The 16,543-nt window shown below is 37.4% G+C and overlaps 1 protein-coding gene across 1 annotated transcript in view; it reads right to left on the bottom strand.

Moving 5' to 3' along the window:
• The window catches only part of CAPZA2 (capping actin protein of muscle Z-line subunit alpha 2), a 32,087-nt gene that overhangs the window by 12,101 nt on the left and 3,443 nt on the right, over positions 1-16,543 (bottom strand). Inside the window, exons 2-5 of the mRNA XM_062017708.1 lie at positions 3,954-4,017; positions 2,017-2,068; positions 1,243-1,306; positions 569-775 (exon numbers count right to left, since the gene is read on the bottom strand). Of these exons, the coding sequence (XP_061873692.1) occupies positions 569-775; positions 1,243-1,306; positions 2,017-2,068; positions 3,954-4,017 (387 nt within the window). The remainder of the gene's footprint in view (positions 1-568; positions 776-1,242; positions 1,307-2,016; positions 2,069-3,953; positions 4,018-16,543) is intronic.

The following is a 16,543-nucleotide window of genomic DNA, read 5'->3' as shown; positions in this document are numbered from 1 at the left end:
TAGATCAGTTTACTGAACTTTGAAGAGTTACAGGGCTCCTCACAGCAAATGAATGATTTTTTTTGGTCTAGACTAAGAGATTTAATTGTAAGAAGGTATCAGAACCCACTGATTTCTGGTGGCAAGGTCACTTTGATGCACAGAAAATGCAATGGAGAGAAAAGAGTTTGGTTTATTGACAAAGTTTTCTCAGTAAACCAAGTCAAGGCAGATGTTTGTATCTTATGGGTTTATTTCTTGTTGTTAAAAAAAAAAAACCACAAACCATCCAGGTAGACAGGATCAACGTGTAACAGTCTACATAAGGTCTTCTGCTTTAACAAATTTAAAGAAAAATTATTCAGAACTGAGAGGTAAGTCTTCACTATGACCTGCAGTAATCATCCACAGGTAAACCAAGAGCTGAAATATTAAACTTTTGAAGTTTTCCTTCATTACCCTGTAGGCACCCTTTTCAGGACTAAATTCTTTGCAGCTGAAATTTCGTATATTCCCGGTTTACAAAGTCACCTTTTAAAAAAATATTTCTATCTACAGTGGTATAGTGGTTATATAACTTAGTACTTACTGTGCAGACACCATTTGGGTAGTGTTCTTTCACATATGCTTTCATTGCTGTTTCAACTGAGTTTCTCCAGGATTCTATGGCGTTTTCAACTTCGTGGGGTCTAGGATCAGTAGCCTCCTTTCTTAAATGATCGAATTTAAAAGAAATCTTGTTCTTGGGATCCAAAAATTTTCCATTTCCCAAATCACCATGTTCTGTTATCAAAACCTGTGTTACAAAATTTTAGTTAATATTTGCTATTTAATAAAAACACAAAAAATACCCTGTCAAGTCTAATTACATCCTGCATTTAATTGGAGCTTACTCATATCCCAAGACTCACACTTTAGGGTAATGTGACACACTGATTCAGAAAAATAATTCTGAATCTTGCCTTCTTATTATAACAAAAAATGCCACATAGAAATTCATGTCTCATACTAAAGATGGAGCAAATTTTTTCTGCAGTTCCAAATCAGGTCTGATTGAATTGAGGCCACCACCACAGATGGAAATTTTGACCTCTGTACATGCTCTAAATGATTAACATGGTACTGGTACTACTGGAGTGCCATAATCTCTACATTTTGTCAATGAAGATGCATTTCTTTTCATTTTTTTGACAAGATATGTTCCAATACCAGATCATCTTTAACAGTTTAAGGAACTTTACAAGTATTTCATTGTATTCATACCTGTTCATCATAACCGTCAATTTTTACTGGAGTAAACTGGTCCAAGTTGTACTGTGCAAATGCACTACAAGAGAAAAAAAAAAAACACAACAGCAAAAGTCTGCATCAAACATCTTCTTTCTTAGCAGCTGTAAGAAATTAGCTAACATAAGAGTAGCTAATGATCTGGGCAATGATGCATCAAAAAATAATATTAGTGCTTCCTTGTCTAGCAGGCCCAAATTCTTATCATTTCAGTTCATTCAGCGTTCTTATTACAGATTCCAATCACCATTACACAGTGATTTATTTTCAAAAATAACTTGCTATAGACAAAAAGGTAAGCTTTACAGTAACCCATAGAAACTGGAGGAACAGATAAAAGTTTAAATACCACAGGGATCCAACCTACTAAGCCAGACATCTACATTCTTACAGATGAAACTACTTTTGGCATAAAATAAACTAGGCATAATGTTTTGATATAAAAGTGGGGTCTAGGAAGCCGTATCTTACAGCCTCTAAGATCTACCAAGAAACAGAAAATGAAATCCAAAAAGGTGGAGACTAGTTCCAAAATCCAGGTCACCCACTTCCAAAACAGTTGCTCTAATCATTAAGACACACAATATGGATCTCTCCTCTGCCAAAAATTTAATCTTGATCAAAGACGCACAACATCCATAAGAGGGTTTTACTTGCCAAGCACACATCTTTTAAATGAATCACAGTGAAAAGTCTTACTGAAAAACATCTTGCTTTTATGCAACAGAGTATGTGGCATCTGGTACTTACTGGGCTGCTCCTTCCCTGAGAAGATTGTCATTATTAAGCAGCAACCGAACATCTGAGAGGGGATATTTACAACATAAAACCACAGTTAACCCAGAAACTTATTTCATTCACATAACAAATGTCAGACAGTACAACACGAAAAACCCAAACTACCCCATAGCCATACACATTTTACTAGGTAGGAAAAACTGTTGCTTTATATTTCATGATTTTGACTGAACAAAATGAATAGTATGGAAATGGAACCCTTCCAACACAATCCAGTAAGCAGAAAAACACCATATTCTACAGGCTGTGTGACAGCTCTAGGAATCTGTCAAACTAGTTTTTAGAGACGTTCTGAAAGAGAACAGCACAGGATTCAAATTATTTCACTTTTAAGATGTAAACTGCCAAACTCCTCACACAGTATTGACAATAGCAGTTACTGTATTCTGATGGCACTAACATGGTATATATTGTACTTATGTTTTATTTAAGCTTACTATTTTTTCGTCTCATTCCTTAATGACACTTAGTAGTCAGAGCACAATATATCACATTATAATTTCTTCTACCATCATACAAGAAACATAAATACAGCATAAAGTCAATAGTCTCCTCAGAATGATTGCATATTTACTATGTAGGAAATTGTTATTTATTCACTTGACTTTATAGCTTATTATTTACCAGACACTATTTTAATAGCAACTTAATGCATTGATTATTAACTAACTAATCATTTGTCATTTTAAATTTTTCTAAAGATTCCCAAGGTATCATGCAAGTGAAAAAAAACCACTTGGAATGTACTTGAAGTATCAGTATTTTTCTTCAAAAGAAAACCAACTCCACAAACCCAAAAACCCCCATGCTAAACCAAACAAACAAAAGTATAATTTACAGAATTGGAATTTAAAGCTCTCTCTCTGTTTTTAAGAAGTCAGTCTGAATCTCATCGAGCACTGGTCATGCATATATGATCAAATGTCTTTTTATGTGTTTTCAAACATATTACCCTCTGTTACTGAGCAAGTAGTTACAACTATGAACTAGCTTAACAATAAATTTTAAAGTAGTACTGCTATAACAAATTGTGTTAACCTTCAGGGAACTGGGTTAATGAGCTGTTTATCAACAGTTCATTTTACTTGTGCAGTACTAAGCTACATTTAAATAGTAATTCTCTCAACACAGTTTAACTGAATAACAAGGTATTTCTATAAACATTGCATTCTTTAATAAATTTAAGCTCTTTCCAGACAAACACTGACTAAATTTTAGTATATTACCCTTACTACTTTAAAGTTAAAAAGAATCAGTGATACTTGTAAGCTACAGGTACAAAACTTACACCTTGATGCAAGACAATCACAATTTTTGAAGAAAAATAACATATTTGGTAAAGTTCAGGCAGTAACAGTTAAGAAACTAATTTCAAGTATCTTTTCAGTTTGCCAATACAAAGTATGACCAGAATTTAGAGGTTAAAAATGTCTGCAGAAGACTAATATTTTTTCCACCATTGGCATTAAGCACTATTACTTTGTATAAGCAAAGTTAAGTATTTGTAATGACGTTCCCTTTCAAAAAAAGAACACCTGACCGTTTTAATCTCAGCTAGTTTAATTTGTGTCGAAAAATGTAATCTATCAGAGACTTAAAAAAATCCAAAAAGAGTACATGCCTCTTCTAAATGAAAACCCAAGCAACTGCTAATTCATGACTGATTAAAAACAGAAAGAAAGCTCATTCTCACACCAAAAAGTGGTACTTTTCTACTTTTGCATTTAAACTGTCTTGGGACTGCAAAGCTTATGCCAAGCTACAGAACTGGCTCCTACAGCTAGGGAGTTGGTAAAATACAAGCTACATTAAATTCAGAAGAGTAATCAAGCAATACAGTTATGGACACAGATGCCTTAAATGAAAGGACAGGGCAGACAGATACTCACCATTGAACACCTCATTGAATTCCCCAGGAGGAGCATGAATTATGAATTTTGCTGCTATACGCACCTTAAATACAAAAGCAGTTATGTAACTTGTATTCCTTTCTATTCAAACCAATGATGCATTGAATAGCTTTAATACGCACACATGAAATTGTACAACTCCCATATTTGTTCACATTATTTAAACTCCCCTGTCTTTGTTATAAACAGAATGTAAAGTTCCGCCTCTTCGAACAGATGAGAGGAGATTATATGTGACGGAAGCAGATAGAGAAATCGACTCATTCATGTTTTGTATTACTTGCAAAAAGAAAAACATTAATACAACAAATAAGATCAACAATAATATTCACAATCAATTTCAACTTTCAGTCCACGATGTCTAGGAATCAACACACATTCCCAGAGTAAAAATTCATGATTAAAATACATGCAATCATCAAAGCTTCTCCTCTAATTTTATTACATATCCTATGGATTTAAGTTTTTCAACAGGCTCACAGATTGACAGCAAACAATAGATTACATAAACGTAAAAATGCTTGCATAGACTCTAAAGCGTGCAATTGCACCTGCATCTACCTATAAGGCCTCTTTGTACTTCAGAATCAGCAGATAAAGTTCAAAAAAACACCTCGAGAACTTCTTTCAGCCAAGTTCTTGAACAATTGCCTTCATCCACAACTCCTTGCAGGCAAAATCCAGTATAAGCCGTTACTTCCACTAGCAGTACGTGCACCATCCCTGGCATTCTCTCTCCTTCTGCTCACAAAAGCAGTTGTACAACTGCACAGTAAGCAAGATTAGAAAGGTTATTTTTCTCCTCTTTCAGTCTGCTTCCCCGAATTGCTTCACTGCACAGCTGCAGACACATGTGCTTCCAAAAGGAATGTAAGAATGTTGGGGTTTTTTTTAATGTGAAGCAATTTTTACATTTTTTTTAATGTAATCTTACAACTTTTCAGTTATTGCCTTGCTTGCAGACTGTCACTCTGGAGACTTGCTTTCATAGAATCATAGAATGGTAGGGGTTGGAAGGGACCTTTAGAGATCATCTAGTCCAACCCCCCCTGCAGAAGCAGGTTCACCTAGATCAGGTCGCATAGGAACGTGTCCAGGTATGTCTTGAAGATCTCCAAGGAAGGAGACTCCACAATCCCTCTGGGCAGCCTGTGCCACTGCTCCCTCACCCTCACAGTGAAATAGTTTTTTCTTATATTAAAGTGGAACTTTTTGTGTTCCAGCTTTATCCCATTTACATTCATTCTTCTTTCTCCCTTAAACTGGGAAAGGCACTCATTATAAAAATAAATAAATGTCTTGGCCTCCTAACTCAACCCAACAAAAGCTCCTATCCTTCACAGTTATCTAAAGCCAGGAGACACTCAAAGTTCCCTTGCACTCTTGAGACAAAGTCGCTATTCAAATACAGGATACTACCTATCTTCTTCTATGGCAGCTTATTGACAGCATTTGCCCAGGTAAGATGCAAGAATGACTTGGATTGTCTGCCTCCTTTGACCCAAAGGAAGGTAAACCTATTTGCATTGTCTAGATCACCCCAGCCACTAATGTGCACATTTTTCCCAGTGAGAGCGTACTCCATACATCTCCTGCTGATGTCAGGGCACTCCATACAGCATGCGCAGTTCAATGCTCAATCCAAAGAAATCTAAACCACAGGAAATAGAGATTGCCTACAGCGCTACTAAAACACTCAAAGGAGAAGGGCAAGACAAACTCCAATGTTCTACTACCAGGACATTTTGTCAAATGACCAATTAACAGAGTCTGGGATCAGACTGGAGTTTGGGCCTTGCATCCAAGAGCAGGTAGTCAGTTGTGCTTTCAGCATGACTATAAGGCTGACTCCCAGCTCAAAGTTAGGTAAAGAGGTGCCATTTCTTGGTTTCTCAATACCCTGAGTTATCTGCGCCCATGGATGAGTCTATGCCAGAGCAGGTACACCTCAAAGCACCTGTGGTTGTGGTTATGTCTGGCTGCAGCAGGCATACTTCCCAAGGGATTGTGGCTCAAGGACTAGCCCACACTGGATACAGCACACCTTGAAGACTCAGTTGCTGTACATCAAGTCATGCTGGAACACCTCAAGGTGCGTGGCCACAAATAAGCCTACAACACAGCATGTACACTCCTGGAGGGACTGCAGCCATGGATAGGGCCATGCTGGAGCAGTTTTACTTCTCAAGGGTCTGTGGTTGTGGGTAAGACCACACAGGAATTGGTGTATCTCTGAAGGCGCTGTGGTCCCTGGAGAAGTCCACTCTGGAATAGGTGCATCTGAAGGCAACTGTGGCAGATGCTGCAACAGGTATATCCCTGGAGAGACTGGCTCATGGAGCAAGTACTCCCCTAATGGACTGCAGTGCCAAAGCAGAGGCAAGAGGAGGAGTTCAATGCAATGTTAACCCTATGGTCTGGTCCAAAGGAACCAGGGGTGAAGATTGTAATGGAAATACTTGTAATTGTTGTAAACCATGACTTGAGTTGAGAAACTGGCTGCTCATGGTTTGGGACAGACCTACTCTTCATTGGGTGGAAGACTGACTGGATAGTTGGGCCCACACAGTGGTAATGAATGAAGCTAAATGCAGTTAGCAGCTGGTCACCAGTGGCATTTCCCAGGACTCATTGTTGGGGTCTGTTCTGTTTAGTATCTTTACTAATGGCCTGGATGAAGGGGTCAAGTGCACCCTCAGTAAGTTTGCTGATGATATGAAGCCAGGTGGGAGTGTAGATTGAAGTGTCTTGCTTGAAGGCAAGAAGGATCTTCAGAGGGACTTGGACAAGCTGAACTAATGAGCTGAGGCCAAAGGTATGAGGTTTGACAAGGCCAAATACCAGGTCCTGCACTTGGGACACAAAAATCCTAGGCTACAGGCCTGGGGAAGGTGGCTTGGAAAGTTGCCCAGAGGAAAAGGACCTGGGGGGGGGTTGGTTGACAGTCATCTGAACATCAGCCAGCAGTGTGCCGAGGTGGCCAAGAAGGCCAATGGCATCCTGCCTTGTATCAGAAAGAGTGGGAACAGAAGGACCAGGGAAGCAATTATGTCCCTGTACTTGGCACTGGTGAGGCTGCACCTCAAAGAATGTGTTCAGTTTTGGGGCCCTCACTACAAGAAAGACACTGAGGCACTGGAGTGTGTCTAGAGCTGTGCAATGAAGTTGGTAAAGGGTCTGAAGCATAAGTCTAACAAGGAGTGGCTGAGGGAACTGAGGTTGTTTAGTCTGGAGAAGAGAAGACTGAAAGGAGACATGATCACTCTCTATAACTACCCGAAATGAGGTTGTAGTGAGGTAGCTATCAGTCTCCTCTCCAAAGTAATCAAGTGATAGGACAAGAGGAAGTGGCCTCAAGTTGTACCAGGGGAGGTTTAGATTGGACATCAGGGAAGAACTTTTTCATTGAGATGGCACAGGCTGCCCAGGGAGGTGGAGTCACCATCCCTGGAGACAGATAAGAGGCAAGCAGATGAGGTGCTGAGGGACATGGTTTAGTGGTGGGCTTGGCAATGTGAGGTTAGTATTTGAACTTGATATTAAAGGTCTTTTCCAACCCAAATTAAGCAAAACCTGTGCCCAAACTGCACTCTGAATGACCAAGTAGTTTAAACTGATATCTGTAACGTGAGATACTAACACTGTACTAAAACTAGAATAATATCTCATTTCCACCTGTTTTGGTAATGTAAAACTGGTTTTTCTTTTTTTTCTTTTTTCTTTTTATTTTTTTCCAACCAGTAGGAATTATTCTTATCAGTCAGATTAGCTGTAGTATGAGTACTTAGAAGTATTCAACAGTAACAGATGTTTCCTCGGAACAGACCAATCTAAGCATTACCTTTAATGAACATTTTATTAGCCATTTCAATTTCTCAATGAGATTTTTTTCAGTGTGATAATCATCACAGATGCCATTTTTTATAGGACAGATAAACACAACCACGCCAATTCACAATTAACATCTCATCAAGAAGAATATTCATGCTTACAGAAGAAAAAAGCTAATGAGTCTTGAGAAGTTGAGAGTCTATCAGCTATGACACTCTGCTTTTGCTAACCTGTCTCTGTGAAGCTCATTTTAAAGCAATCCACTTCTCTTCAGCAGTTAAACCAAATTAACTTAACTGTAGAGACAAGTATCTGGAAAAGTTATACTTTCCCAAGTCATACATACCAGAGTCCCACATAAAAGAATTAAATCTTGTAGTCTTAGTTAACACAGAAGCTCTGAAAAGCACTTATAGCTTAGTTTCTTTATTGGCACTGGGTTCTTCCAGAAATAAATGCTCTAAAGGAGGCTTCTGTTTTCCAAAACCAGACTGATACTCAAGGATGAATGAATATACTTTCCTTAGCCTCAATGAGATGAAGATCTCACCCTTTTGGCAGTCGAAAGCTGTTGGCTCAGCCATCACTTGAGGAAGCAAGATTTAAAAACAAAGGATAGTCCATATAAAATATAGTGCTTACAGGCAAATAAAAAAATAACAAAAAATGCACATATAGTAAGAGGCACATTACTTGTAACCCAAAGCAACAGCTAAAAATTCAACTGCAATATAGTCCAGATGAGACAGGAAGTTATTTTTGCTGAAATCTGTTTAAGAAAACACATAAATCAGACATATTAGAGTTGAAACCAGTGCTGGTTATTTGGTACACTGACAAAAACAAAAATTGAACTGATTTGAACAAGTCAAAACAGAAACAACATAATGTTTTAACAGTTTGAATGACAAACTTTTTTCATTCAAGAGAACTGCACCTTCACACTTGACTAGAACCTTACATATGCATCAGCAAGTAATAAATAATTAGGTTAGAGTTCAATACTTTAGAAGAAGTCAAGACTAAGAAAACACCTATTAATCGACTTACTTCCAAAATACCACCTAGAGTTTAAGACTGTTTATTGATGTAGTTTCCAAGATTTGATTTACAGATAATGCTTTCAACTAAATGTCTGCAGAGTAGCTTGCAACAAACTATTAACTTTAGAGTTCACTAATCCATCATCATCTAGTCCTCGATGGTTGACAAAAACTAGGTTTTGCAGACAGCTTTTAACACAAGCCTACATAAGGAACTGCACATTTACCATATTAACTTCCTTGAATGCACAATCTAAATGTTTTCATGAAATGAGACTTTGTGCAGGTTTAAGCATCCATTTGGACAAAGCGTACGAAAGCTGAGAGGATTAAAAAAAACCAGACTTCTGCAACATTGAGAAGGGAAGCAATCCCCACGTGGCAGGTGTACTCTTTTATTTGATTTTTTGTATATACCAGTCAATAGTCTCTCTTAAATGGATGTCTGATTATCGGTAGGTAAGAGTTAGAAGGATTGTCTTTCTTAATTCAAGAGAAGACAAATGCCACCTCACCACATCAGTTAAAAGCTTTTTGATTTTATAAACTATATCAATTAAAGTAAAAATGCAGACTGAGTAACTTCATGAAAGAAAAAAGAATAAGTTTGTCCCATGTGGTAAGTGTGGACATTAGGCATAATAATGCCAAACTCTTAATTTTGCCAGAGACAAAACCAATTAAGCTATCAAGAAATGCTGACACTCAGTTACTACAATATTTGCAGTTTCCAGATTACACAGGCATAGAGGTAGCCATGTATAGAATGGTGTCAGTTAGGCTACATGTGCCTTATCTTCATATTTCTGCCTTTATTGCACAATCTAATTTCTCTTAAGGCATGATGTCCATCAGATACATACAGAAATCCTACTTCTCTATCTTTTCCAGTCTGTGACATTCTGAAGTTTGTTTTAGTTTGAAGATGTCATATGCAGTAACTTCAAATGCCCCCAAACCACTCTTCCTGTTTCTGGCACATCGGAACTGACACTGGTTGAAAAACCCCGACCTTCTGCACTGTATGTGCCTATATATGGTCATGAATACATGCTTGCAGTGTGCAGGGCTCCCACAACACCCTGCCACTGTCAGCTCTACTAAGATATGTTAATTCCTTACAATCTGCTGGGGTATACCTAACAGTAATAGAGACAAAACAACTTAGCTCCCCTCTGCCTTTCCCTGCTTTTTTCCCTTTTTATATTAACTGAAATAGAGCTGTATTTACCAGGCACCCTGACAAGCTCACTCCTCCAATCAACAGCTAGGCTGTGCAAGAAAAACATGCTGATAAGCAAGATGCTGTGAAACCACATACTTTGCCCTTACTCCTTCCTACACATCACTTACACAAATTCAGATGTGACCACCCTTCCTCTACACTCATAACAGGTTAAAGTTTACTGCTCCAGAGCAATAGCGAAGTAGATACTAAAAGCCCGTCTTACCTAAAAAATGCATGTGGGTTTGGTTGAATTTTGGGGGGGTGTGGGGGAGAAGGTGTGGTGTGGAGGTCTTCTATTACACATATTTTCACTCAAAGACAACTTTGTTGATAATCATAGGGGAAAAACCTTTCAGCAGTTCCTGTTAACAATGATTACAGAAAAGTGTTGTAACAGGAGCAAGGCATTGCATATCATGCATTTATATTCTGAGAGCATCCTCACTTCCTTATAAAACCAATCTCCCTCACAGGAAAGTCTGGCAAAAAATAGATGAGATACTGCATTTGGGAGATGGAAGTTCTTTGGTTCTGCTCCAGGAACAATAAAGAGTCCAGCAAGCCCTATTCCAAGAGTTATGCCTTCTGCTGTAGCTCTCCTTGGCTCAGGAAGCCTTCCTCCAGGGAACCAAGCAAATGGCTTTGTCTTGACCCACTGAACTCTACTTACAGGTTGCTGCTGGAGTTTCTTGCAATTAGCCTGTAGTTACAGAAATATTAATGGAGTTAAGCTGATTGAAACTAGGTAAATTCCAGTTCTCTCAAGACTATAAGTAACAGGCAAGTTATTAAGGGATCCTGCTTGTATTACCTGAAGTGACACCAGACAAAAGACTTGTCTAGTTTCATTGAGTTTTCAGTTTGACTCAAATTTGTGTTTTGAGTTCAAATGAGCTGTTATTTTTCAATATCCATCTTTACTTTTTAATTAACAACAAAGTTGCTCTGACATCTCCTACCAGTCAAAACTAATTTTGCATTGACACATGTAAGCACACCAAGGAACACAGTCTAAGGTTCAATCATTTGCAAGATACAATGTCTGATGATCTGTCAGTACTGCAATCAATAACATAGTTGATGATGTTGTTTAGGGCCTTATCCTTCAGACAAGTAGATACTTGGTATTACTGGCTCAAACTGCTCATTAAATTCTTAATGTTAGATACTTCCAAGGATATTACACCAGCAGTTACAATACATCTTTTTAAATATTTTTTTTTTAAAGAGATAACAGTGTTTTCTAAGTGGCACAAATTGATCTAATCTCACACTGCTGCTGCCACCAAAAGGACTATTTCCGTGCCTCCTCCCAAATAAGTTTGTAGAAATGGATCACGGGGCTCCTTTGTATCTGCAGTGCTCATCTATTTATGTGAGCATTCTTAGAAGCAAATTGATCAAACTAAAGAATACTTTTGGATGGTGTTAAGAACACAGTCACCAATTCACTTATCAAGACACCTTTAAATAATGATTGCTTATTGCTGCCAGTGGTTTAGTGAGATGAATAAGCTGTCAAATGGCCAAACATTGAGAACATGTGAGAAAGAGACTATTCCATGATAGCAGCAAACTGTCTTTTCAGCATCTCATGAAACCTCACTCATTGCAGGTATGATTTCAAACAGTGAAGAAGCACCCTGAAACATGCAACATCTCACACAATCATGGAGCAAAAGGCAGTGACTCTGGTAGAGAGGGAATGAATGTAAGTAGTAGTGTTGCAACTTGTCAACTGAAAAATGCACTGTAGTATTCAATGCACTTCTGTTCCTGGGAGAGCTGAGGAAGAAAACACTGAAAAACTGTGGCACAGGAAAGGAGTGGCACATTCCATGCCTATGGCTTTACCTGAGCAGACATTTCCTTCATAGCAACACCTGAAGCAGCACTCTGTCAGCAGAATGTGTGTTTTCCTCAATTATTTTTAACACACAAGTATTTATGAGGAAAGGCTGTGAGACCTGGGACTGTTCAGCCTGGAGAAGAGCAGACTGAGGGGGGACCTCATTAATACCTAGAAGTATTTGAAAGCTATATGTCAAGGGGATGAGGCAATACTTTAGTGTCCAGCAATAGGACTAGGGATAATGGACAAAAGCTGGAACACAAAAAGTTTAACTTACACATAAGGAAAGACTTCTTTACCGTGAGGGTGATGGAGCCCTGGCATAGGCTGCCCAGGGAGGGCATGGAGTCTCCTTCTCTGAAGGTTTTTCAAGACCCACCTGGACAAGCTAGGTGGATCTGCTTAAGCAGTGGGATTGGACTAATGATCTTCAGCAGTCCCTTTCAACCCCTATCATTCTGTGAGTTAAGAGTATATAACAGTACCAGCACTTTGTAGTGTAGAAAGTAAATCTTACACTGGTGCTGAAGGGCTCTATAGTGAAACAATCAGTACCTTTCAAAATGGTTATTGTTGAAAAAAAGAATGTCATTATTTGATTCAGCTCCTTAGGTGGAAAGAGTGTAGCCAGAATACTTCATGCTGTGTATTGAAATATTATAAACGCCTCAATCTTAAAAACACTTTACACACCACATCATACTAAGATGAAAGACTGAAAAAAACAAACTCAAAACAGGACTTCCAAAAGGCATCATATCACGCAAAAACAGCAAAGAGGACTATAAAAAGTGATGTATATTACTTAGGTAATATCCTAAGGTAACTAGAAAAAAATTAGAGAAGATTGATGTTCCCCATGTCATTTTGCAGTTACTTTTATTGCTTCTGACTATATCTAAATGGACATCTTTTGATGTCACGTACTTGTCACGTTTTCTTCAAAAACATCAAAACAACTGTACTTGTCTCAAATTAGTCAAAAAGTGTTTTGTTTGTAGACATTACAAGATCAAGATCAACCTGAAACTTTAGCCTCAGCTATCACCAATTACTAAACACTCTCATCTGAAAAAAATCTGCTTGTAATTAGAACACAGACAGTAGAAGATACTGTAGTATTTCCCCCCACATCTGAAGTACTGCAAAAGCCTATATCTATCCATATTTGCTGGAAAACAAATAATCTGGGGAAAAAAATCATACATCAAAAACCGATTCTAAAATTGTTGATAGCACTCCATGTCCCAAACTTCTCATACAGAATATTCTTCCTGCAGCACCTCACTGCAAGGTTTTATCTTAAATGTAGCAGTCTTTTTTCTAGTTATGTATATGAAGTCTCATAATATGAGCAATCAGAAAAAAAAAAAAAAAAGACTGACAACAGCTCAGGTTCACAACTTGGACAAAAGTTGCTTTCAATAACTTACAAATTACTTGAGAAAAAAAAAACCACACAAAAAAGAAAGAAAGAAAAATAAAAGAAAAAGGGTGCTTAAGAAGTGTATCCAGCAAAGTAGTATTAAATTCCAGCCTTGGGAGATGATACATTGGGTGCTGTAAAATATCGGTATCTTAAACTCTATCATTCTTTGGTACTTCCTATTTCATTGTAGGGTCAAGCCCCAACATGTGTAATCAACCCAAGAAACAAAATATTATTTTGGGAGGCATGCTAGAGGGCAGCACTCCTTTTGCTAAACAGAAATCTCTTAGGATTTTACAAATCATGCAGTCATTGGTCTGATGTAAATTTATGAATAAATCTTATCCATAAAGCCTTTAGGAGCTGAGCAATTGTATACTTTGCTTATGGATCAGATAACAAATAACAAGCATAAAAACCAGAATTTCCATGCAAAAGTCATTCATTGAAAACTGAAATAGTAGTAAAAAACTACATTCAATGAAAATCATTAATGTTTGTCTAAGAAGTAAATGTGTACGAAATGGCTAGTTAAGACTTCCCAAGAAGAGAAACTGATGGCATCATCACTCACATGTAGAATTAAGACATTCTGTTAGCCCAACACATGTGCTCCTCCATTGCAGCAACGTAATTTCCATATGCTGAAACATCTTTCATTTCTGCATAAGCAGTTCAAATTCCTTCACACCTTGCTTTCAGAGACTGGAAGTGAATATTATACAGTGGTGCCTATGAAAAATACATTGATTTGCTAAATTTGTTGGTTTGTTGAAATCAACCAAAGACAGTTTTACAGAACTCAGTTGATGACTGTGCTGATGGGTTACAGAATCTTACCTGTATCACAAGTATTTGTATCACAAGTTACTGTCTCCAGTTTTGTTACTGGATTTGCCAATAATTTGTTCTATTACACTTTTATATTTTTGTTTCAATTTTTTTCTATTCTTTACTTAAACTATGAGGTTTCCCGGGTAGCAAGCTTCTACAAGAGATCTGTGGGCACAAATGCAAGCAAGGATGGGCCTCCTGAGGTGCCACTGCATTAGAAATACTCCAAGACATGGTAAAAGTCATAATCCATAAAAAGTATCCAATTTCTCCAAACTACTAACAACAGAAATGCAGTTATGGAAGTCACTGATCTTATAGTTAGAAAAACAGCTTTCATTTGCATTAATCTTCAGGCTTCATATAATCATTAACTTGCGAAAAATGCAGACAATTTTTGCTTTGCATAATAACTCTCTGTGAAGGTGCACAGTGAAAAGACAGGCAGCATTGGACACAAGTTACAATTAAATGTTAGGAAAAGTTTCTGACTGTAGGTATAGTCAAATGTTGCAACACATCACTCAGCCTGGGCAGCCTCCATCCTTGGAGCTACCCAAAACTTAAAAGTCCCTAAGCAACCTGACCTAAGGTGGTCCACTTTGACCAAGCAGCATTTGATTTACAACCAAAGCTTCTTCCAGTCTGTATGACTCTAAAAATAAATGAAGTTATTATTTGCAGCTATACATACACTATAGGATCATTTCTTCAGGTAGTGTTGAACGTTTTTGTCATTTTCCAACAAAGTGATTAAAATTTCTGCTCTGTTCTTCAATCTCAAGGGTACTGACGCATTTTTAAAGAAATTCCTAACTCAAGACAACACAATGTGGTGTCTCAGGATGTACATAAAAATTTTAATCTTGGAAATACAGTTACATTCAGAATTACATCTCACTCTGAAAAGCACTACCAACTTCCTCATTCTTGCTAAAGAATTTCCTCAAAATGTTATCCAAGTGTAACCATTGAGTTTAACCTCATCTTTGTAAAAAAAGTTTCTTCCACACAACTGCTGCTACATTTTACTTGTGGAAAAATGTTAACTTTCACAGCTTGGATAACTCATATTAAACAGAAGATATGCTTAAACAGTAACTGAATTACTTCACATTTATGTACTAAAGGGTTTTCAAACATTAATCAGAACCTGTTTCATTTCCAGTTCCATTCAGAATTGAATTATAAACAAGAAGCAAAAAGCTCTCAAGGTTGTCCTGTTAGACACTTTGGCAAAGCAGCACTTCAAAATAAAGCATATATGGATGAACTACAAAGAACATTAAGGACACTTGCAAAATTTTACCTTAAGTTTACCTCATATATTACAGTGCAATTATATTCAGGAAAGGCTATTTAAATCCTGCTTCTACTCCAACACATTCTGCTTGTAATCATCTACGTACTCAAAGTTTCATTCAAGTGCAATTTGAAAAGTCAGAATTCTAAGATCTTTCCAAAATGAATGTTTTAGAGCCCATGTATTGCTTTAATACATGTAAAGGTATTTTTTTAAAGGGTTGGGTTTTTTGTCAAAAAAAAAAAAAAGAATCAGTAAAAAGGTTTATATTTGCATCAAGGAAACATCTGAACCTCCCACGTTGGCGGGCTTGTACCTGCAAGTGTGATCTGCTGTCAATGTATTCAGTTTTAAAGATAAAGTTACACACATGAGCGAATGCATTTTACTGGCATAGATTTTTCATCTCAAAGCACTGATTAAAGGAACAAGTTTTCTTTAATCTGACAAAACTACACCTTTGCATAAGACATCCACCTTTATTACTTAGGTTTGTAGGTTCTGACAGCTAATTGAAGAAATTACAAAGTTAACCAATGCACCAGGAAATACCAGGAAGTGATGCTGGCTCATTTTCACAAATGAGACTACTTCCTCATCAGAAGAGAGGTTTTGCTTAATTACAGCAACTGCACTACTGTTAAAACCCACCTTCCTTAGCAAGTGGGACTACTATGACATAACCTTACTGAAATAAAATCACATTTGACATTTCCCATATTTATATGTTCAGCATTTCAAGGAATGCCAAGACCCAATTTTGCATTAAAAATTGGATGTATTATCCTTTTCTATGAGGATTCTATTCTTTCCTCCCTGAAGGTATCCTGATTTTCTCTTTATCTTGGTATCAACACAACTACATAACACTCGTTCTTTGTAGAAAACAGGATTAATATTTAAAATAAATATACATCTACAGTAAACATATCCCTTCGAGTCACCAAAAATGGCCTGCCAAACACTAGTTTTAGGATTTAAATAGTTTTAGGCTTGTTTTGCATTTGCATTGTTGTTTGTTAATTAATATTTACATTAGTGAATGCAAC

This window comes from Colius striatus, chromosome 1 (genome assembly GCF_028858725.1).
Source record: "Colius striatus isolate bColStr4 chromosome 1, bColStr4.1.hap1, whole genome shotgun sequence".
Classification (NCBI taxonomy): Eukaryota; Metazoa; Chordata; class Aves; order Coliiformes; family Coliidae; genus Colius; species Colius striatus.
Note: the sequence above shows the minus strand (reverse complement) of the source record. Positions and strands in the feature narration are given on the sequence as shown.